Source organism: Pleuronectes platessa, chromosome 23, assembly GCF_947347685.1.
Source record: "Pleuronectes platessa chromosome 23, fPlePla1.1, whole genome shotgun sequence".
Taxonomy (NCBI): domain Eukaryota; kingdom Metazoa; phylum Chordata; class Actinopteri; order Pleuronectiformes; family Pleuronectidae; genus Pleuronectes; species Pleuronectes platessa.
The window spans coordinates 10,184,511-10,207,912 of record NC_070648.1 but is presented as its reverse complement, the minus strand read 5'-3'; the positions used below and the strand labels follow the sequence as shown (position 1 = coordinate 10,207,912).

At 39.8% G+C, this 23,402-nt stretch overlaps 2 protein-coding genes and 2 non-coding genes across 8 annotated transcripts in view; 3 read left to right on the top strand and 1 right to left on the bottom strand.

Moving 5' to 3' along the window:
* Positions 1 to 4,204, top strand: part of kdm6ba (lysine (K)-specific demethylase 6B, a) — an 86,190-nt gene extending 81,986 nt beyond the window's left edge. For all 5 annotated transcript variants that reach the window (XM_053415738.1, XM_053415740.1, XM_053415741.1 and 2 more), the window contains 7 exons: positions 38 to 186; positions 372 to 486; positions 566 to 753; positions 834 to 975; positions 1,484 to 1,610; positions 2,273 to 2,443; positions 2,574 to 4,204. In XM_053415738.1, coding sequence (XP_053271713.1) covers positions 38 to 186; positions 372 to 486; positions 566 to 753; positions 834 to 975; positions 1,484 to 1,610; positions 2,273 to 2,443; positions 2,574 to 2,594 — 913 coding nt within the window. In that variant the 3' untranslated portion in view covers positions 2,595 to 4,204. The remainder of the gene's footprint in view (positions 1 to 37; positions 187 to 371; positions 487 to 565; positions 754 to 833; positions 976 to 1,483; positions 1,611 to 2,272; positions 2,444 to 2,573) is intronic.
* Positions 4,205 to 7,426: 3,222 nt separating this feature from the next.
* tmem88b (transmembrane protein 88 b) lies at positions 7,427 to 13,288 on the top strand. The gene is made up of 3 exons (XM_053416656.1): positions 7,427 to 7,945; positions 9,706 to 10,110; positions 12,470 to 13,288. Exons 2-3 carry the CDS (start codon positions 9,712 to 9,714, stop codon positions 12,752 to 12,754), a joined length of 684 nt encoding a protein of 227 aa, XP_053272631.1. The 5' UTR covers positions 7,427 to 7,945; positions 9,706 to 9,711; the 3' UTR covers positions 12,755 to 13,288.
* Positions 13,289 to 14,117: 829 nt separating this feature from the next.
* On the bottom strand, positions 14,118 to 14,281 carry LOC128430686 (U1 spliceosomal RNA). The gene has a single exon (XR_008334043.1). It is a non-coding gene; the product is annotated as a U1 spliceosomal RNA (small nuclear RNA).
* Positions 14,282 to 21,931: 7,650 nt separating this feature from the next.
* LOC128430685 (U1 spliceosomal RNA) lies at positions 21,932 to 22,095 on the top strand. The gene has a single exon (XR_008334042.1). It is a non-coding gene; the product is annotated as a U1 spliceosomal RNA (small nuclear RNA).
* The last annotated feature ends 1,307 nt before the right edge of the window (positions 22,096 to 23,402 follow it).

The following is a 23,402-nucleotide window of genomic DNA, read 5'->3' as shown; positions in this document are numbered from 1 at the left end:
GACTGTTAGATTCAGCCCGTTGTGCCTCTGTGCTCAGGTGGAAATCCCAGCTGCAGGAGTTACAGAAGCTGCCAGCGTTTATGCGTGTAGCATCGAGTGGAAACATGCTGAGCCACGTGGGGCACACCATCCTCGGCATGAACACGGTCCAGCTCTACATGAAGGTTCCAGGGAGCCGCACCCCAGGTAAGGGACACTGTTATGTATTGATACCGCCAGCAATACTTTTTTCTTTATTGCTACGGCAAATTGGAAGTTGAAATTTAAAACGGCTATTAAAATGTAAACCATAAAAATGAGTGCGGAACTAACAATTCCGCACAACACAACCACACGTTTGACACTGAAGACGTTGTGTGTTTATTCAACAGGTCACCAGGAGAATAATAACTTCTGCTCAGTGAACATCAACATTGGCCCTGGAGACTGCGAGTGGTTCTCTGTCCACGAGAACTACTGGCAGGCCATCAGCGACTTCTGTGAAAAGTGAGTCCACACAGCATCATTCAGTTTGCCAAGCACAATGTTATACAAACGATGACAACTTACCATGTTGTGTGCACAGGCACGGTGTGGACTACCTGACAGGGTCCTGGTGGCCAGTGCTGGAGGACCTCTACAAAGCCAACATCCCAGTGTACCGCTTCATCCAGCGCCCTGGAGACTTGGTCTGGATTAATGCTGGAACCGTTCACTGGGTTCAGGCCGTGGGCTGGTGCAACAACATCGCCTGGAACGTTGGGCCTCTCCATGGTAAGAGTGCACCATCTACTGGCAGTAAGAACACTTTTAGAAAACGGCCTTTTCTCTAACCCTGTCTCTCTCGTGTGCAGCCTACCAGTACCAGCTGGCCCTGGAGAGGTTTGAGTGGAACGAAGTAAAGAAGGTGAAGTCCATCGTCCCCATGATTCATGTGTCCTGGAACGTGGCTCGCACCCTCAAGATCACAGATTCAGACACCTACCAGATGCTCAAGTGAGTTTACAGACCTATAAATAATCCTACTTTCATCAAGGATATGTTCAATTTCATTGGGTTCTAGGAAGCTTTAAAATCTAAGTATATTTTACTGTGGCGCAGGTTGTACTAATACCAGAGAATCAGAGGTTCGAATCCGTCTCCCCCCTATCTGAATGCTGAAGTGTCATCTTGTGTCACTGTACTGTCAGGACATTTCCTATATTTATTCAAGAGCAGGACTTACTGATGTCATGCTCATATTTTGTTACAAACACACATACACTGTGCACGTATTAACATATCCTGCGCTCCAGGAGTGCAGGATATCTAAGCAAAACCAGGGAATGTATTAGTGAGAGCATTACAAAATCTGAACATAAAATATATAAGTCCTGCTTTGAAAGACAGGAGTAAACCACATACTGATTGACGTAGCACACAGGAAAATCAATTGCACATTTGTAGCATTAATAGTTGATGGTAACTTAATATAAATATGTGTCTGTGTTTACCTTCTTGTCAGACACTGCCTGCTGCAGTCCATGAAGCACATCCAGATCCTGCGGGACCAACTGGTTGCTGGCGGAAAGAAGATTTCTTATCAGAGTCGGGTCAAAGATGAGCCGGCCTACTACTGCAACGAATGTGATGTGAGTACAAATCAGTAACAGCGAAGTGAAACTAAGACATTGCTATAAAACCCACATTCACAAAGGTACAGTTAACTGAAGGAAGTTTTAATTAACAGTCCATAATAAACCGGGCTAAGACTATTGGAGTCCCCTGCAATAAATCCTACACTGATAAACGTGAGAATATACAGTACTTAGATATTGAAATGTATCTGTGAACATCATTAGTTATCACTATCTAATATATGTAATTTGTAACCTGAGAGTATAATGTTTGTTGTGCAAATAGGAAGCTCTGCTGAAGGTGTACTGCTTAATTTCTCTAAGATTTGCTTTACAATGAGTGGGTTATTAATATGCCAAAAAGGTTAACTGGTGCAATTTAGTACTCTACTTTTTTTTTTATAAAAAAACGTTAAGATGTCTTAGTTTTCCTTCATTAAAGTGCATACAACAGCACAGCTTGGGACACATATTACATGAAATTAGATGGTTAAAATATTTATGCTACAGTTAAACCCTGGTAGGATTCATCGCAGAGACTTGATCTCATAGTATTAGTTCGGTTTTAGATCACAGCTGGTTAAAATATCAGGTTTAGTGGTTTTTGAAAGTAAAAACATTTCCTTTCTCTGACTACACTGTGAATGTTTGTATAACTGTGTTCTCCTCTGCCACAGCTGGAGGTGTTCGATCTGTTGTTTGTGACCAGTGAGAGCAGCAACAGGAAGTCGTATGTGGTTCACTGTGAGGACTGCGCCCGTACGCGTAGCCCCAACCTGACCAACGTGGTGGTGCTGGAGCAGTACCGCATAGAGGAGCTCATGAGCACCTACGACTCCTTCAACCTGGTGAGTCAACATTTACCTCCGTCACTGCAGCTTTGTTTTCTACCTGAAGTAAAAAAACACTGTCAGTTATTCTACATTTATTCCATTATTAACTAATTAATCCTGGGTTGTGTTTTTGTCATCTTACCAGGCCGCCTCCTCCTCCCGGTGACAGAGCTCCCCTGCTGCACCTCCTCAGCCATAACCAAAACTCCTGCAAGCCGGGACAAAAGACACAGTTTCACTTTGGGTTTCAACTTGACCATTCATTATTTAAGATCATTTTTGCTACTACTGCTAATACTTGCCGAACAGCCAGTTGAATACGTTTACTCATCATTACTGTTTACAAAAGGAAATACCAAGCCGACAATAAAATACCAGTTTACTCTCAGATGGTGCTTTGAAACAGGAACCCTGGCAGCAGTGAAGCTGAGAACCAGGGGGCAGTCGGTGCTGCCATTGAACAAACTGTGGAGGATGGTTTCAATGGTGCGTTTCTGTCAGAACCAGAAAAAACGTTTTCTGTGTCGTCGTCTTGAATACTGAAATTTGTACAAGCTGTTTGCAATTTTTCTGTGAGGTGCTGTCTTTTTTTAAATAATTTATTGTTTTGTTTTTCTAAACTAGATCAGCCTAGATATATACCACATTGGCCTTGTATTTAGAAAAGAGACAAAATAAAAAATACTAATAAGAGATATGAACATTTTTCTAAAGCATTAAGAATTTTAAAAAATACAATTGTTTGGAATGCTTCAAAACATACGGGTTTCAACGACTTTGGTTGTTTTGGGGGGGATTTCTTTTTTTGTTCTTCAGATTCTTGTATGTGTTGTAAATCTTGTGTTTTTACCAATTCTACTTTTCTTTCCTCTGGAGATTAATATTCAGTTGTCACACATCATCAGGTCTTTGTGTTCATTTTTTACAATCTCTGTATGAACTCTTGATCTCTTTTAAAAAGAAAGAAAAAATCATTGTCATCTGGTGTTTGTGTTTAGTACCTCTGATTGTTTTGTTTTCCGATATGCAGACTTAGTATTGCCTGGATTTTTTTTTTCTTTTTGGCATTGTACATTTAATTTAAAAAATTTCCTCTATTTATTGGATATCAATGTTCTCCCTTTTTTAATAGGGGTTGTACAAGTTTGCGATTTCTTTTCCTATATTTTTTATGGTGACTGATTGCTCTGTAAGAACTGAAATGTGGGAGTTGTGTGTGATCAGGAGCGGAGGCTGCTGTTTCTTTGGTGCTCGCCTCCCGACTCCTGTCTTTTTTTCCTGATATATATTAAATGATATCTTTATCTTGAATATAACACCACCTTTCCTGTAGACGATAGGCACACTGCTCACGTAGAGAAGATGACTAATGGAATGCTGTGTTTGTATGCTCATTAAGGAGAAAAAACTAAACGACTTTTTCCAAAGTGGTTTGAGAAGCGGTAATTTTTTTATTAAGTAGGGGGCTTTTAGACGAGATTTTAATGATTTTATGATATCTGTTAAATATGATAACGGGATAGATGGTGCTAAATGTTCTCTTTGAACAACATTTTTTTCTGTTTGTCTTCTTAAAATGAGAATTCTATTTTTCCTGTTGCAATATTACCTTAACCTTTTCCTTCTCTTTGTGGTCATTTATTTATAACTGCACTGTTTAGAGAATCCACACAGACATACTTGCAGACACACACACCAAACTGAGCCAGACATGTCTTAAACACTTGTGAATTTGTGTGACATTACTATGACTATTAATAAACGCTTTTTGATAAATCCAGAAACGACCTGATTTCTTCTCAGCCACGAACATTACAACCTCAGTCAGCATCAGAGACACAAAGACTAACCAACCAGTGTCAAACTTGGAATGAACGCAACTCCCTTATTGTCATCACTGTAAAACAAATACGCAGCTGTACAGCAAATTATCTCTCCCCCAATTATATGCATGCATGTTTGGTATATTCACATACAAGTATTCAGACTCCTTCACTAGATAAATGGGTTCATAAGGCTGAAATCACTGCCAATGGTCCTCCTAACTATAACTGTATTTCTGTTTCTCCTATTTAAAAAAATTATTCCATAATATAAGTTGTCATCTTCACTGTTTGTTGTTTGACAGGAGCAGACAAGTTGATGGATTTTACTGCACATCATCTTAAATGAACTCAGCAGCCAGCTCACAGCCTGCCTTCCAATGCTACAATAACATGTCATATCCCTTAGATGTGACAGATGTTTGGCACCCTTCAACAATATCCTCACTACTGAGCTTGCTATTGTTAGAGAAGCATGTCAATAGAAAAGTTTCCTTTTAGACATCATCAAGGGTAAACGAAAGAAGGAGGTTATACAAGCGGCCAAACTTCACAGATGGCCGCTTTGAACACTTTGAACCATGTACAAAGAAAGACGCTTGTATTTCAATTATAACTAACATTAACCTCTCACTGTATCTTGTAATTGATTTTACTGACACCACTTCGTTGCCTGTATGCCAGTGAAAGAGTTATTTTGTATAATTACAAGTGTGATATCATTTGAGAATAACCTTAAATGTTGGCCACCAGAAAGCTGTCACTTGTATATTTCTAAGTTCGGTCTTGATAGCGTTTATTAAGCCTGGTTGTATATACACTTTCAGTGTTCACGCAAAGTGACAGGTCGGATTGTCCTGAGGTCAAGTTGGAGGCCATGAGAGGGACAGAGGAATAGCGGGCTAACTAAAGGAAATCCTGCTTCAAATCACACAGGAAGACCAGCTCCATCCGTCTGTCTGTTCACCCTGCTGCAGTCAGGTGACACAAGAGGACGTGTGCTTTTCCAAAGAGAATACTTCAGTAGTCCAATCACAACGGCATGGTGTAATCATGATGAAAAAAAACTTTGAAGTGTATTTATGCTGCTCTAGTAGAACTTGAGATGAAAGATTATGTGCCAACTATTTCATCTGTAATCACAAGTTTCCCACAGGAGAGTCCTTGTGAACTGGTCTGTCAGCGGTGATATAAGACAACGTACTAGTATAGCAGTTAGTCCCTCACTCTTTATTGTAAATATATCACATAATTGTTATTTTAATGCTGCATCTTGTTTTGAAATGATGGAACAATCTCTGTTTAGTTAGAAAAAAAAGGATTGCATGGAAGTAAATAAACAGCGAAGCTCAAAGCAGAGGAAAAAGTTTAGAAAACCAGGATCAGACAAGACTAATTATTGAACTTGCTCTGATCTTTTTCTCATCATTAACTGATTACCATCTTCCTCGAACTTTGTTCTTGTTATTTCATCCTGCTTTTTTTAATCCTATGTTCGACCAGTCTTTATCTGAGCCACATCTCCTGATAGTGAATGTATGTTTCATCATATGTGGTAAACAGGACAGAATGACGTCTCTATTCATAGAGTATCTCTCACGAAGCTGTCATGTGTTTATCTGACTTGACCTGATGTGTCCTCTGGTGACCTCTGATATAATATATAAACATCTAAACCAATGTGAAAGGGTATACATTTTTTCTCATGCATTTAATGTGTGGCTGGGGAGGGAAAGACCACCAACGATGACAAAACGTGAAACTTAATTAAGGCATGGAACAAACTTAAAATAAAATATGAGATCAAAATGGCGTTTGAAAGGGTTAGGGTTAGTCACATTATAGTATGGCGTCGGAAATCTGGGGCACTTTTTATCAGTTTTTGGATGCCATACAATACCATGCCTCCGATAACTGATTAAAAAAAAAATCATAGTATTGTATGGAGTCGGGAAACTCACTAAAATGTCTTTAAATTTGATACAAACTTTCACTTAGACTCAGAGTGGACTGATTAGATGTTGATGGCTGTAGGTCAAAGGTCGAAGAGGGACCTATAGTTACTCTGAATGATACATATTAAGACTGCCATATGAGAATCTACCACAAATCACTTGGACCCACTGATAAATTTATTAGAATTCAGTGGTCAAAGGTCCAGGTGGTCTCAAATGTTTCCGGCCTCTTGAATGTGATATTTTCAGACTGCTTAAGGGAATTTCTTCAACTTCAACTCAAAGATGAAGTGATTATGTTTCAGCGATCTTTATAGGAATTTGGAAAAAGTGTGTAGAAATATATACACAGAACTGCACTTGTTGGCGGATGCATATAAGTGCAGCAATTCTAGTTTTACAACACTTAAATTCTATAAAATGTTGGATAGGTAATTAGGATGTAAACACACCCTTAGCATTACCTCTCAGAAAAAAAGGTATTGAAAACAGCTTTCTCTGTTAGGGTTATAACTTTCACACCAGTGGAGGAGGAGCTAAAATAAAGAAGAGTGCTAAAGGTGGATTCAATTTATGTCATAGACTGCTTCTTTTGAGATCGCCATAGCCAGGATAAACAATCTCTGGTCTGACAATTAGTAAAAAGGTAGAATATCTTCGACAAGGTGCCAGGTTACGGTTTAGTTAAAAAATGTGCTACTACCTCTCTTTAGGTTATACAGTTATTTTAAATTGAGTCATATTACATTTGTCCTGTTTGAATATTGGCAAAGTGTTAAATGAATAAGCTTAACTTTTGGCCACGTACAACCACCAGAATAAAACTGCTATATTTTGATATTCCAGATAATTAATATCTGGGTCACGTCATTATGGTCTGAAACAAAGCTTAACCTACTATTTTGTTCAGCACAGTGCTATATTTTCTCCACTACTCTTAACACACACATTGTCTGTCTCTGCTGCCCTTCCCCCTCGTTTTCTGCTCTCCTGCACCTCAACTTATCAGGCAAGCCGCCTCACCCTGACCCCCAACATGCAACACCCAGCCCCCATTGCAACAGGCACAGGGTAAAGGGGGGGTATAACTTGTCTTGGATATGACTGGTGGAATCCATTTGCTGAGAGGAGTTGTTGGAGAAAGGCGGGGGGGCTGATAAGCCTTGTGGGTGGAGAGAAAGTGGGATGGATAAAGGGAGCGTGGGAGGAGGGAGGGAAAGAGAGAGAGCACTGTGGACACAATTAGATGGAGGGGGGTAAAAAGAGGAGGGTAGACAGAGAAGTTTGACATACTTAAGACAAAGGCCACATAATTTGCAAGTAGAACTGTTGTCAGTAGACAGGAAGGGGCATCTACGTGCTACGACTTCATCACCGGAGAAGAGGAATTTGATGCTGCATGTGGAAAAAAAATAGACACTATCAGTTCCACTGACAACTCTGGATAGTGGCGAGAAGAAGCAGCAGGAGAGCAGACTGTGGGAAGCCAACATACCAGCATACCACCACTAAGAAGATAAGGCTGCAAAAACACTCTTAACTTCACAGAAGGAAAGGAGGGAAAAGTAACCCTGTTTCTGCTGAGGCAGAGGAGTCAAGAGTTTAAGAATAAAAGGAAAAGTACGAGAGCTTTATTGAAGTGTAAGAGGAAAACCGAAGTGGTCTCAAGAAGAAGTAAGAAAAGCAGCAACAACCTGGAGGGGGAACAGCAAGAGGTCCACCAGGCCCTACAACACAATGTGAGTACAAGAGCTGCTGCATCACTCACATTTAAATATTATTCTGACTGAATAAGAGCTTATGTACTTCTGATGTTCACCATGAATGGATGAAACACAAAAACTGCTCTGTAGTTATAACACACGGTGAAAAAACAAAAAGCCCCATGGCTTAATTCGAAAGAAAAACTTTGAATTAATCACTGCAGCTGCTGTGTTGCATACTATTACAGACGAACTATTTAGAATCAATATGTTTTAGGTGACCACATACCACAATGTTGCAACAACAGTCACTTCATTGCACCCTTCCGCCTTCAAAATTGCTTAATGTTAATCAATATTCACACATCAATATGAAATGTTATACTTAAAAAAAAAAAATGGGAACAGTGAGTAAAATGGGTGGAGCACCTGAATGTATTTTCAGTAGGGGTCCCAATGAGTCATCTCTCACGCTTAGACTTTTCCTGCTGGTCTTTCCTGTGTGACCTTCCACCTCACAATAACACTTTGGACAACAATGGGAGACATTAAACCACCCAGGGCAGCATTATAAATTATGTATTCTACCGTCACTGCCAATATCCAGTGAGTTTAAACCGTTAATAAGTTACTCAGAGATGTCCCCTGTCTGGCTGGGGCACCACTGTCTCCTGACCTTTGAGAAGTGAGGATATCCTGTCCCAATCACAGCTGTGTACCACATTCAGACCAAAGTGAATGGAATTTGAAATTAGCAACCATAAAAGTGTAATAACACAAGCAGAGAGAATGTTAACTGATAAAACAAGGGGTCAGTTAAGAAGCCAGGGCTGTGCCATAGTCCTCATGTTTTGAATACTTTATTGTTATGAGGCCAATACATATAGATGAAATGATATAGCAGTTTTGCCATTCATCCCACATCATGCACACACTGCAGGGGCAATTTGTGGTTCAGTATCTTGCCCAAGGGCACTTTTGGCATTAGAAAGAGGGGAGACTGATATCGAACTGTCAACCTTCTGGGTTATGGACGACCTGCTCTACCTCTTGAGCAACAGCCACCCCCTGTTAAGTGTTTCTATAACATGGCAGAAAACTATGTCAGAAAAAACATTTAGGCTTTAGGAGAAAATAAAAAGGAAAATTGTTGAACACATATTGGCCCTTTAGTAATTTTTTCCTCAATTAGCATGATATAACCATTTTCACATGTTTTACAGTAAAGAACAGACAAACAAACACTAATCTATTAAATTGATGTATCAAGGCATTACAATTTCTGCGTCATACAACTATAATTAATTATATCCAGAGCAAAGGTGCCGCTCGAACTTTAAAATCATCTGTACCGAATTTAATATGCTGGTACGACAACGCAAACAAATAGTGCATATGTAGGCAACACCCATTCGAACACAAACAGACTGATGTCACATAGCTTTCATCTCTCCCCTGCATTATCTACATAAAGCAATTATTTGCCCCTTTCTGACGAATCAGATCTGATAATCTTCACCTCCCAGACGACATCACACAGGGCAGATACAAACTCTCAGTGAACTTGAAGCCTTTGAAGGGTCAAATTTGTTTGGGTTCAAAAGTGCTGCCCTAGTCACACTATGATCCATTTTCTTCAGTGTTTTCTCCAAATAGTCAAACACACTCATCTGGATTGATCACACAGTTTCTACACACATTTGCTCTGTTTACCTTGTTCAGATTTTAATTAATTAAAATAGTACAAATGTCCATCTCTTATCACTGATGCATTAACTGTAACTTCCTGCCCACAGTTCACTATGAGTATGAGTGATACTCTAGAAAAGGGGGCCCACCATCAGACCTTGGACCTGTCAGAGGAACTGCCGCCTCATCACCACCATCATCACACCAACCACCACCACCACCTGCACCACTCTAACTCTCTGGCCTCCACCACTGCTGTGGGTGGAGGCAGAGAAACACCTTCACGTGTGGTCGTACCTCCTCCGTATTCTGCAGCAGAAAGTGGTGGTGGGGGCAGTGAAGCTCCTCTGGAGTTAAGGGGGTCCCTGGACTGCTGGGCCTGCTCCGTACTGGTAACAGCTCAGAATCTGCTGATTGCTGCGATCAATGCCTGCCTCGCTGGAGTGGTGTTTGGCATTGTCCTGACACCAGCCATCGTCATGGTGGTGTTTGGCTTCCTTTGCCACTCTACAGTAAGTAAGGGGAGGACAGGGGAGAGGGTTGATGAGGGTGTGTGAGCAGTCTATGCATGTCAAAGGTTTTTGATTTTTAATTTTAGTGTAGATGGTTTTTTTCTGCAAGATTCTGCCTCAAACTCGACTAAAACTGTCCAGTTAGACTTGCTTTCAGAAAATACTGAAAAAAGCCTTAATTTAACTAGCAGCGAAGGCAATATACATCATCATCCAACAGACATTCAAAAGCAGCACAGTGCTCTTTACTGAGAGGGAGAGTTAGTTAGACTAAATGCTAACGCATACACTTGCTCCATCTAAACAAATGATGAGTGGAATGAAGAGATAGCCACATCTATCTTTTTATGATAGACATGAAAGTCTTAATCTCACAACTTTGATCCAAAGTTTGAAATAGTTCTGCCTGGGGCTGCGGGTGGGGTTTGGCTCCATCAGTGAGAGGTTTCATAATCAGATAAGTTTGAGGTTTTCTCAGATGTTGAGAGATGGATGAACTGCAGGGAGGCAAGGGGTCAGGCGTCTAGGGAGCCCCATTTTTAAGACTGCTAGGTAGTTAGCCTGGGATTAAAGAGCTATGAAATATGAAAGTACATAGATGTGTGTGATAAGAACATGAGAAAAATATACTGTATGTAGTATACCTACTAAATGTACATGTAAACAAACCAAACTACTGCTCCTCTGAGCAAGTAAGCTTTATACTGGACTAACCCAAGAAGTCATAATGGTTTAGAGAGTTTTAATGCATACCAATGGCATTTCTGTTGGCTGAGGACCTCCTTAATGACCGGAGAGATCAAGATTCTCTCTGTTCTCCTGCTCTCACAGTTAGACCTCATGTGACAGCAGCTTAGAGGGGGATTAACCAGGACCTGGGAGCATCGAGAAAAGGGGGAGAAATCCAAAAGAGAAAAATAGGGTGAGAAGAAGTTGAGAAAGAAACAAGGGTTAAGTATTTCGGGATCTTTATCTTGAGCAGGCTACACTTTCAACATATGTGAGGAACTTTAGTAAAGAAACCCACACAACACAACACTCCATAAGCAAAAACACTCTTATGGCCTCTCACTGTAGAAACCTGGCTCAGCTCTAGAGCCACACACGAGGCCTCACCAAGAACAAACAAACATGGGCATACTTGTGTGAGTCTGATCTATTACAACTCCTACCCTTCAAAGCTGCCCTTTACTCTCCTTTTACCCTGTATTTTTTCTAAGCCATGTACTACAGTTTAAACCATCTCTTACTTGCTTACTCTGTCCCTCACTTCACCTAAACCTGGTATTTCTCTCTGACCAGCTCTACATCTATTAGGACAGCATACAGATTCCTGTAAACTAATAATTATTCTAAACTAACTTAATTTTCTAAATATTTATGAATCAAACCATTACTTTGACCTACCTTATTGAATATTGATATTATTGAGCTGGGATTTTCGGAGATACATGAGGTATTATCAGTTTAGCTATTGTCTTGTCAACATGCACTCTACTATAATAAATACTCTTCTCCCTCCAGAGCTCGCTCAATCCTCATCTCATCGTCCTAAAAACCTTTTTACTCCCTGCATTTTACTCATGCATTAAAATGTTCACTTCACCCTTAATGTGCCGATAATATGAACCAGGCCTGCTGTCTCCCATTCCTCCCTCACACTCAAATCCTGACCCCTTGATCTCTTCTTCTCCCACTCCCTATCCGTTATTCCCAGCACTTATCACAAGTATTGAAATATTTGATGATCTCATTATGAAAACGTAACAAAATAATTCTGCATTTGCAAAATGTGTAATTCAAATATTGTGAACCTTGAGTGACATGATAAATTTGATTAATTTATTACTGAAACAAAATATTTCTCCTGTAGAAGTACACAAAGACCATCTCTAGCCTGCATTACTGCTTTCAAATATCTGTATTATAACATCTATAATGTTATAATTTAGGAGTTCTCTCTCAAAGTTGGGGTTTCATTGTTGCATCATCATATTGTGTATGCTGCTGTAGCTTCATTAAGACACAGAGTCCCTGCCACTTGTGGGCTGAGTTACTAGGAAGGTGCACCTGATCTTCAACCTCACGCTGAAGCAAAATATAAAATTCCAAATACAAGCTGATAAAACATTTCAAATCACGAAAAAACTTGTGATTTAATTTGATACATGGATGAGTAAAATTTATTTCAGTGAGCAAGATATTTACTAGCAGAATGGAGGATTAAACTGTAAGTGTGAATGTGAGAGTGGAGCATTGCCCTGGTCAAATAAAGGTTAAAAGAGGTTGACATGGTTGATACACTGACCAAATCAACAACCTTTTGCCGTGTCATTATGTCTTTCTGTGGTCTTTATAGGTCCGCCCTCATGGGACAACCCCCTACTGCTCCGACCTGCTGACTGACGGAGGCTGTGTGGCTTTACTGGTGGTGGGCTTCCTCTTGGTGACCCCTCTGCTGGTCTTGGCACTGGCTGCATACTGTCGCCTGGCCCGACACCTCCAGCTGGGCCTGTGCTTCATCCCGTACAGCCGGGCCGTGTACAAGAACCTGCCAGCCACACGACACCGTGGCCTGTGCACCGGCTGCTGCGGTGGCCGAGATGGAGCTGAGAGTAGTGGGAAGGGAAAAGTGTGGGTGTGAGAAATGGCAGAGAAAGATTAAAAAGACCATTAGATGAAGAATATGCAGGGACTGAACATAAGGACAGGGTGAGGGAGGGTGGTTGTAGAGGATGAGTAGAAAAAGCAGGAGATAGCCAATTAAACATTCTGGATGACAAGTAACATCGTTATAATTACTATTAGATCACTCCCTTACTTAGACATTGTTTACAGAGCTAAAATATAGAGTATAATAGCTATTTCAAAATTTCAAGACAAAATAAATGGGTTATATTTAAAGGAAAATATTCAAAGGTGCGTCACAAATCTGACTGTCAAGGTAACACAGAGAGCTATGCACTTAACTTGTCATGATAAAATAATAATGCATCTCATCAGACCTGCATGAATGAACAAAAATAATAGAAAAATGGTTGTATTGACACTTAACATTACTGTATCATCACATGCATGTTATTATGAAACTGTGTCTAGTGTAGTTTTGTGTAAAGCAAACTATGACTGCAATTTCTTGTATTATTTACTTGTTTTTTAAATAAAGTTTTTGGATTCAGCTGGGGTCTGTCCTATAGTAGAATGGGGTGGGTCTACTTCTGGGGAAAGGGAGGGGTTATCTAAGAGTTTTCAGATTGACCTCAGTACCAGCCAACACCATTGTTGGCATCGTGATTACAGACGTTAAAAAAAAAACTCACATTTCTGAGTGGCACGCAAACTACACAGCTTTCCTTCACAGTCGCTTTTGTCAGAAAATTTTCCCTTGAGAAAATTTGCTTTGAAACCTATTTCGAATTTCGAAAATGCCTATAGGTGCAGCAACACATGAGACTGAGCAGATACAACTTCTTATTGCGCACTCAAGTGGCAAAGGGTGGAATTACAGATGAGAATAAAATACTTTTCCCATTAAAATCAACATGTAAAGAATTAGGTAAATTTTGGCCGATACAAAGTACTGATACAGCTAGACACACAAACATAATAAGCCTGTGGTATCATTTTGACACCATTCAAAAACTCAATTTTTATGAGTTGTGAACGCTTCGTCAAAAAGTATTTTTCTATTGTTCCCGCTGATTTGACAATTGATCTTTGTTAGCGAGGCAGGTAAAAGTAGAAAGAACTAAATCCCTGGAGTAAGAAGTGTTGAAGACAGACAGGCATTGAAATAAACACGTAGACATTCCATCGTCACATGAAATAGTATTTATTTCTCAATTGAATGGTGAATAATTTGCATCAGACAAATAAACTTAGCAATTTCTTTCATATGCAATATATTTTGAGAGCAACTGTGCAATACAGGACTATGTTCAACAGAACCTGCAGATGATCGGAACGTCAACTTTAAGTAGTTTTAATTTATTATTCAACATTTAATTCAGGGGAGAGCGCGAACGCAGTCCCCCACTACCAGAAATTATGCAATCGAGATTCCCACATTTGGGGAATTCGCAGGGGTCAATACAGCCGAAGTGCAATGGCTATACCTCGCCCTGGGTGAACCACCTTCTTGATCATGGTATCTCCCTTGCCAGGTAAGTATGAGTTGTACACGTTTCGTGGAGCCAACCGCTACAGCCACACACTACTCAGACTTATGGTTGCACGAAAATAAGCAACATGGTAAAAATCGATGATAGAACCGATTCGATATCAAGAGTCAGTGGTAGGAATACAAATAAAAAACATTCAAAAATAAACGCTTGATTTGAGCGTTTAGCGATTTCATTATCTCCCACAATGCTTTGCTGTATTGTGTTACAGTATGGTCCAAAAGTATGGGACCACTTCCCCGTTCAAGTGAAGGAGGAAGTGGTCTCAGAATTCTGGACGGCGCTGTACGCGTCACGTGGTACGCTTCTTCCGGAAACACTGTTTTCACATTAAAATCTTCGTTCAGTGGCCCCATAAATGATCTAATAGAGAAACTATACTTCTAATAGCTACAAGATAAATAGTGGTGACGTTTCCAGTGGCAGTTTTACTTTAACCCGTCTACTATAAGAGAAACAACGTAAAGTGACCTCATCTCCATGAAAACACAACAGCAGCTGTGTCCCCATCTGGTGGATGTACACAGTCATTACCAATATTTAGAAGTGTGGAAGTCAAACTGTTGTACAAATCCACAAAGGTTTTAAAAAAACTAAAAAAACATTCTGTAAAACAATTTACATCGTTATAATTACTATGAACTCACTCCCTTGCTTACAAAAGATTTTTTACTGAGCAGAAAAAATTTAGAGTGTAATAGCTATTTCAAAATTCTAGACAAAATAAAGTACATTTACTGAAAATACTATAATGTGCATCACAAAATCTGACACTCAGCACAATACCTAAGTTTATTGATTTGATAAAGTTAGCAAAATAAAATAGAAAAACGGTTGTATGGATACTAAACATTACTATATCATCACATGCAATTGATTATGAAACTGTTTCTATCATAGTTTTCTGAAAAATAAACTGTGACTGCAATTTTCTTGTATTATTTACTTTTTTATATAATAAAAATGGGTTCAGCTTGGGTCTTTCCTGAATTAGAATGGGTTTGGTCTACTTCTAGGAATAGGGAGGGGTTAAGTAAAAGTTTTCAGATCGACCTCCCAACCAGACTGTTTGCTGTCCTGGCTCCTTAATGGTGGAATGAGCTCCCCATCGACATCCAGACATCAGAAAGTTTACACATCTTCCGCCGCAAACTAAAAACACTCCTCTTCCTTGAATACAATTTTCTAAACTAACAATTTAGTAGCACTTAAAATGCACTTACTTATAGAACTTTGTACTTTTGCTTTATTTTTTGAAGAAATTGTACTTTTTGATTCTTGATGTTCTGGGTTTGTACCCTCGGGGTTGAATGCACTTATTGTAAGTCGCTTTGGATAAAAGCGTCAGCTAAATGAAAATGTAATGTAACACAAGAGACTGAGCAGATACAACTTCTTATTGCACGCTGAGAATAAAACACTTTTCCCATTAAAATTAACATGTAAAGAATTAGGTACATTTTGGCTAATGCAAAGTTCCAGTACAGCTAGACACACGTACATTATAAGCCTGTGGTTTCTGTTTGACTTTTGACATCATTTAAACACTCAATGTTAAAGAGTTGTGAACAGTGAGTGAAAGGGTAGTTTTTTATGGTTGTGAGTGATCTGACAGTTAATTTGTGTTAGTGAGGCAGGTAAAAGTATAAAGAATAAGGTCCCTGGAGACAGAAGCGTTGAATAAAGACAGGCATTGAAACAAAAACAAAGACACACCATCTTCACATGAAATCATATTTATTTCTCAATTGAATGGTGAATACTTTGCATCAGAGAAATAAACTCAGCATTTTCTTTCATATCCAATCTATTTTGAGCGCAGCTGTGTAATACAGGACTGTGTTTAACAGAAGCTGTTAAAGACGCAGCACGTTACATTTTACTATTCTTAGTTTATTATTCAACATTTCAATCAGGGGAGAGCGCGAACGCAGTCCCCCACTACCAGAAATTATGCAATCGAGATTCCCACATTTGGGGAATTCGCCAGACGTGAGAGCCAGGCGAGTGCATAGCCGTTGGAAGTGTAGACAACGGCGGCCGCCCATTGGCTCGGAGTCTACCCTTGTCTACACTTGCCGGCCGCTCATTGGCCAGGAGTCTACACTCTCCTCCGAAGTGTAGACAATGGCGGCCTCCCATTGGCGCGGAGTCTACAGTTCCCTAGAGCCCTCCCCCTCCCTGGCGATGTGCAAACCCCTGAGCAAATCATTGTCATTAATGTAGAAGAAAAAGAAATTTGAAGCCTGAAACCATGATAGTTTACCGGACACCTGTCAATCAAACACCTCCCTCTATTGGCAGAATCTGATCAGGACTGTGTGTGACTGGTGAGCTGTATTTGTATCGACTGTCTGTATCTGTTTTCATATTTATATTGTATATTATTTATTAAACCTGTATATATGTACATATCTTCTGTATACTCACTTAGAATTATGGTTGCAATTATACTGTGTAATTGCCTGTCTTTTGTAATATCTGTATCCTGCATGATACAGATTTACTTTGTTTTTGTGGTGTTCAAAGCCATATTGTTTTCTGAACACCACACAAACAAAGTAGTTTAACCTTTGCCCTCATGCAAGCTCCACATTGAAAGGTTTAAAAAAGGCAAAACAACCTGTATGGAAAGCTATCACTGGTGTGGATCTGTTTACATTAAAAGTGCCTTAGCAGAGCTTAAGTACAGCTTATCACCTTTATGTTTGTTGCTACTGTAATAAAGGAATGTTCTGGATGAGGAATTGACTGTCTTATCTTGTCATGTTTATGATTTTTTATATTCTGTTAATTGTTGTATGAAAATAAAGGTCAGAGAGGTTTATTGGAGTGCAATTTTTGTTTTTTTAATAACTCACATTTTCAATAATAAAATAGGTTGTCACAGGTTTATAAACACAGGTGTAAAAAAACATAAATAATTGTAATATTAGCTTAAAATATAAATCTAAAACAGCAATGACAACCAAGATAAAGATTAAATATACATTATAGAATATAAAGCCTTGTCCTGGAGATCAATGTAAAAGGCATCAAGCTCGTAGTGCAAGAGAATTATTATGCCTGTGACAGAGGTAACGAGTGCATATAGCCTATATATATATACACAAAACAAGATTTTGATGAGTTGTGACACTTGTGATTTGCAAATTAAGGAAGTAATTAGTAAGAAGTTTCCAAGAAGGTGCATAAAGATATGTCATGAACTGGAAAAAGAATGATTGCATCTGCTAAATATATACAAAGAACACAGCAAGCACAACAGTAAAAACACCTCTAAAATATAAAATTCAAACAGTGAGAAATAAGGTGCATAGTGAAATATAATACAAAACGAATGATTGTGTCTGTCAAATATGAATATATATAATATATACAAAGAGCCCAGTGTCAGAGCATTCGAGCGCTGCTCTAAGGGGCCTGGGACTGAGAGGCCAGAAGCTCGTCCACTGCCATATGGAAGTCTGTGATATTTACAAAAGTCTTTCCAGTGAGGCCTTTGGATGTGGATAATTTGGATTGCCGTGGTGACCGTCGCTGTCGCTGCCGCTGCCGCTGCCGCTATTGATTGCTGAGGTTGGGGTGCAGACGTTAGGTTGTCATGCGGCACTTTGCGTTTCCGCGTGCCAGCCAGAGATGGAGTGACCTCATACTGCACTTGAGGTCGGCTGGTGTGCGGCCTCTCATCCGGGAGCTCTGCAGCGGGAGGTAGGCTGGTGCTGGTGATGCTCTGCGGACGCTGGAGGATAGACAAACCTCGATCCGTCACGTTTGTGGCTGAGAAGGCTTCCTGTCTCCTTATGAACTCAGCAACAGATTTGTTGTTCATTTTCAGGATGGGAATCCCTAGTTTGCTGAGTTCAGCGTCATCCACGGTCACTCTCTGTTGCACCCGCTGGTAGAGTGTGGTGATCTGGTGCTTGAGAGGGGAGCCGCGAGCCTTTTTCCTGCAGTCCGGGTGAAGCCAGAGCTGTTTAACGTTGCAGTACATCAGCCGGTTCTTCCTGGAGTCAAGCAGGTGGCCGGGAGAGAAGCGCTTGGAAGCCTTTGGGCCTGTGAAAGGCCCTGGCCTCTTTGGTTGCCTTCAGGACACATTGCTGCCTGTCCAGGGGCACAGTGGGGTCCAGAATGGGCAGCACGGGCAGCAATGGGTCCGCAGACGGTCTGCTGCTGCTGGCTGTACCTGAACAAATATTCACCAAAGTGTTTAAAGTGTTTTGGGACTTTTTCCCCAGGCATTCATTTCATACTATATTTGTAAATGATGACATAATAACATAACAAGTTTTTACACGCACTGGGCAGTTTATTCTGCTGGCTATACATAACGTATAGACAATGGAAGTATGCATGTTATAACCATGCAGACAAAACATGCATGTTATAAACTAACCTGCTGAATGGGTCGCTGCTTCGGAATCCATCCTCAAATAATAATGTGTTGCCTATTAAAGTTCATAGAAACAAAATATCAACGTCAATATGTAGCCCATGTTTTTCTTTACATTCATTGGCGCAACAACAACAACACTAGGGGGACTGTAGTGTCTTTCTTGGCCTTTTTTTGAGGGCTGCTATGGCTATGTCGACTTCTGATTCATAAATATACGAGTGGGCTACATATTGATGTAATATTGGCAAGTTTAAGTCAAGGTAGGTATGATAGCTTTATAAGAGAAATGAATGACAAATATGGGTCAAATTTGAACAGACAGGGTTGGCCGGCGTCGGGGCACTGATTTGCGGATCGACCGTAACGTTGAATCAATATACGATAGTAGTACATTAACGGGGACACTTTCAACCTACATTTATAGATATACTTTGTAACAGTAACTAAGCAAAATGTCTCGAGAGTAGGCCAAACTCCGCTCGCTGGCGGACTCGGAGTTTGGTTATGTAAATGAGGCCGAATGGCCGTCGGCAGCACATTAACATATGAATAAACCCAAAATAAACAAGTTCATTCACGGAAAAAGTCATTTAATAAACCAAATTAATTATTTAGCTTATTAAAAATACATTAATAAGCTAGGTACGACAGATATGATGAATGAAAAGCACTCGGTGGGAACGAGAAGCACAAGCCGAACATATTAGTTAGTAATATTAGTAGGAATGCGACTCTTACCGGGTGAAACGGTGGTGACTTTTTACCTTTTTCCATCGCCGCTGAATTCGACGTTCGCACCTCTCTAGGGAGGGCTCTAGGGAACTGTAGACTCCGCGCCAATGAGCGGCCGGCAAGTGTAGACAAGTGTAGACAAGTGTAGACTCCGAGCCAATGGGCGGCCGCCGTTGTCTACACTTCCAACGGCTATGCACTCGCCTGGCTCTCACGTTCCCCAAATGTGGGAATCTCGATTGCATAATTTCTGGTAGTGGGGGACTGCGTTCGCGCTCTCCCCTGATTTAAATGTTGAATAATAAAATAGGAATAGTAAAATGAAACGTGCTGAGTCTTTAACAGCTTCTGTTACACACAGTCCTGTATTACACAGCTGCACTCAAATCATATTGGATATGAAAGGAAATGCTGAGTTTATTTCTCTGATGCAAAGTATTCGCCATTCAATTGAGAAATAAATATGATTTCATGTGAAGATGGTGTGTCTTTGTTTTTGTTTCAATGCCTGTCTTTATTCAACACTTTTGACTCCAGGGACCTTATTCTTTATACTTTTACCTGCTTCACTAACAAAGATCATCTGTCAGATCAGCCAAAGCCATAAAAAACTACCCTTTCACTCACTGTTCACAACTCTTTAACATTGAGTGTTTAAATGATGTCAAAAGTCAAACAGAAACCACAGGCTTATAATGTACGTGTGTCTAGCTGTACTGGAACTTTGCATCAGCCAAAATGTACCTAATTCTTTACATGTTAGTTTTAATGCGAAAAGTGTTTATTCTCATCTGTAATTCCACTCTTTTACCACTTAAGCGTGCATAAGAAGTTGTATCTGCTCAGTCTCTTGTGTTACATTACATTTTCATTTAGCTGACGCAAACCCAGAACAACAAGAATCAAAAAGTACAATTTCTTCAAAAAATAAAGCAAAAGTACAAAGTTCTATAAGTAAGTGCCATTTAAGTGCTACTAAATTGTTAGTTTAGAAAATTTTATTCAAGGAAGAGGTGTGTTTTTAGTTTGTGGCGGAAGATGTGTAAACTTTCTGATGTCTGGATGTCGATGGGGAGCTCATTCCACCATTACGGATCCAGGACAGCAAACAGTCGTGATTTAGCTCGCAGTGAGGGAGCAACAAGCCGATTGGCCGAAGCAGAGAGGAGTGAAGGGACTGGGGTGTAACGTTTGACCATGTCCTGGATGTAGACTGGACCTGATCCGTTCACAGCACGGTACGCAAGTAATAAAGCAATAGTGTTGCTGCACATATAGGCATTTTCGAAATTCCAATTATGTTCCAGACACTATTTTTCTCCGGGGACATTTTCTAACAAAAGTGACTGTTTAGAAAAGCTGTGTAGTTTTCGTGCCATTCAGAAATGTGAGGTTGCTTTTTTACGTCTGTAGTCACAATGCCAACAATGGTGTTGGCTGGTTGAGAGGTCGATCTGAAAACTTTTACTTAACCCCTCCCTATTCCTAGAAGTAGACCAAACCCATTCTAATTCAGGAAAGACCCAAGCTGAACCCATTTTTATTATATAAAAAAGTAAATAATACAAGAAAATTGCAGTCACAGTTTATTTTTCAGAAAACTATGATAGAAACAGTTTCATAATCAATTGCATGTGATGATATAGTAATGTTTAGTATCCATACAACCGTTTTTCTATTTTATTTTGCTAACTTTATCAAATCAATAAACTTAGGTATTGTGCTCAGTGTCAGATTTTGTGATGCACATTATAGTATTTTCAGTAAATGTACTTTATTTTGTCTAGAATTTTGAAATAGCTATTACACTCTAAATTTTTTCTGCTCAGTAAAAAATCTTTTGTAAGCAAGGGAGTGAGTTCATAGTAATTATAACGATGTAAATTGTTTTACAGAATGTTTTTTTAGTTTTTTTAAAACCTTTGTGGATTTGTACAACAGTTTGACTTCCACACTTCTAAATATTGGTAATGACTGTGTACATCCACCAGATGGGGACACAGCTGCTGTTGTGTTTTCATGGAGATGAGGTCACTTTACGTTGTTTCTCTTATAGTAGACGGGTTAAAGTAAAACTGCCACTGGAAACGTCACCACTATTTATCTTGTAGCTATTAGAAGTATAGTTTCTCTATTAGATCATTTATGGGGCCACTGAACGAAGATTTTAATGTGAAAACAGTGTTTCCGGGAAGAAGCGTACCACGTGACGCGTACAGCGCCGTCTACAATTCTGAGACCACTTCCACCTTCACTTGAACGGGGAAGTGGTCCCATACTTTTGGACCATACTGTAACACAATACAGCAAAGCATTGTGGGAGATAATGAAATCACTAAACGCTCAAATCAAGCGTTTATTTTTGAATGTTTTTTATTTGTATTCCTACCACTGACTCTTGATATCGAATCGGTTCTATCATCGATTTTTACCACGTTGCTTATTTTCGTGCAACCATAAGTCTGAGTAGTGTGTGGCTGTAGCGGTTGGCTCCACGAAACGTGTACAACTCATACTTACCTGGCAAGGGAGATACCATGATCAAGAAGGTGGTTCACCCAGGGCGAGGTATAGCCATTGCACTTCGGCTGTATTGACCCCTGCGAATTCCCCAAATGTGGGAATCTCGATTGCATAATTTCTGGTAGTGGGGGACTGCGTTCGCGCTCTCCCCTGATTTAAATGTTGAACAATAAACTGAAAACATTGAATGATAAAGTTCAGAGTGGTCCACAGGTTCAGTATAACACAGACACTCCTTAAATATATTGGAACTGAAGAAAAAGCTAACTTAAATTCTCTAATACAAAGTATTGTTTCTGTGAATTGAGAAATATGATTTCATGTGAAGATGGAGTGTCTTTGTGTTTATTTCAGTGCCTGCTTGTATTCAACACTTCTGTCTCCAGGGACCTTATTCTTTATACTTTTACCTGCTTCACTAACAAAAATTAACTGTCAGATCAGCCGCAGCCATAGAAAAACACTCTTTGACTCACTGTTCACAACTCTTTAACATTGAGTGTTTAAATGATGTCAAAAGTCAAACAGAAACCACAGGCTTATAATGTACGTGTTTCTAGCTGTAATGGAACTTTGCATCAGCCAAAATGTACCTAATTCTTTATATGTTAATTTGAATTGGAAAAGTGTTTTATTCTCAGCGTGCAATAAGAAGTTGTATCTGCTCCGTCTCTTGTGTTACATTACATTTTCATTTAGCTGACGCTTTTATCCAAACCACATTACAATAAGTGCATTCAACCCCAAGGGTACAAACCCAGAACATCAAGAAATGACAATTTCTTCAAAAATAAAGCAAAACTACTTAAATTGTGCCATTTAACTGTTACTAAATTGTTAGTTTCCAAAATTGTATTCAAAGAAGAGTCATCGGGATTTTTAGTTTGCGGCGGAAGATTTGTTAACTTTCTGATGTCTGGATGTCGATGGGGAGCTCATTCCACCATTAAGGATCCAGGACAGCAAACAGTCGTGATTTTGATGAGTGTTTAGCTTGCAGTGAGGGAGCAACAAGCCGATTGGCCAAAGCAGAGCAGAGTGAACGGACAAGGGTGTAATGTTTGACCATGTCCTGGATGTAGACTGGACCTGATCCGTTCACAGCACGGTACGCAAGTACTAAAGTAATAGTGTTGCTGCACATATAGGCATTTTCGAAATTCCAATTATGTTCCAGACACTATTTTTCTCCAGGGACATTTTCTGACAAAAGTAACTGTGTAGAAAAGCTGTGTAGTTTTCGTGCCACTCAAAAATGTGAGGTATTTGTTTTGTTTATGTCTGCAGTCTCAATGCCAACAATGGTGTTGGTTGGTACTGAGGTCAATCTGAAAACATTAACATAACCCCTCCCTTTTCGTAGAAGTAGACCCAACCCATTCCAATCCAATCTAGTACAGGACAGACCCCTAGCTGAATCCAACTTTATTATATAAAAATGTATATAATACCAGAAATTG

Coding starts and splice junctions, on each gene's coding strand:
- tmem88b (XM_053416656.1), top strand. CDS start 9,712: ATGAGTATGAGTGATACTCTAGAAAAGGGGGCCCACCATCAGACCTTG. Junction 10,111..12,469: donor GCTTCCTTTGCCACTCTACA/GTAAGTAAGGGG, acceptor TGGTCTTTATAG/GTCCGCCCTCATGGGACAAC.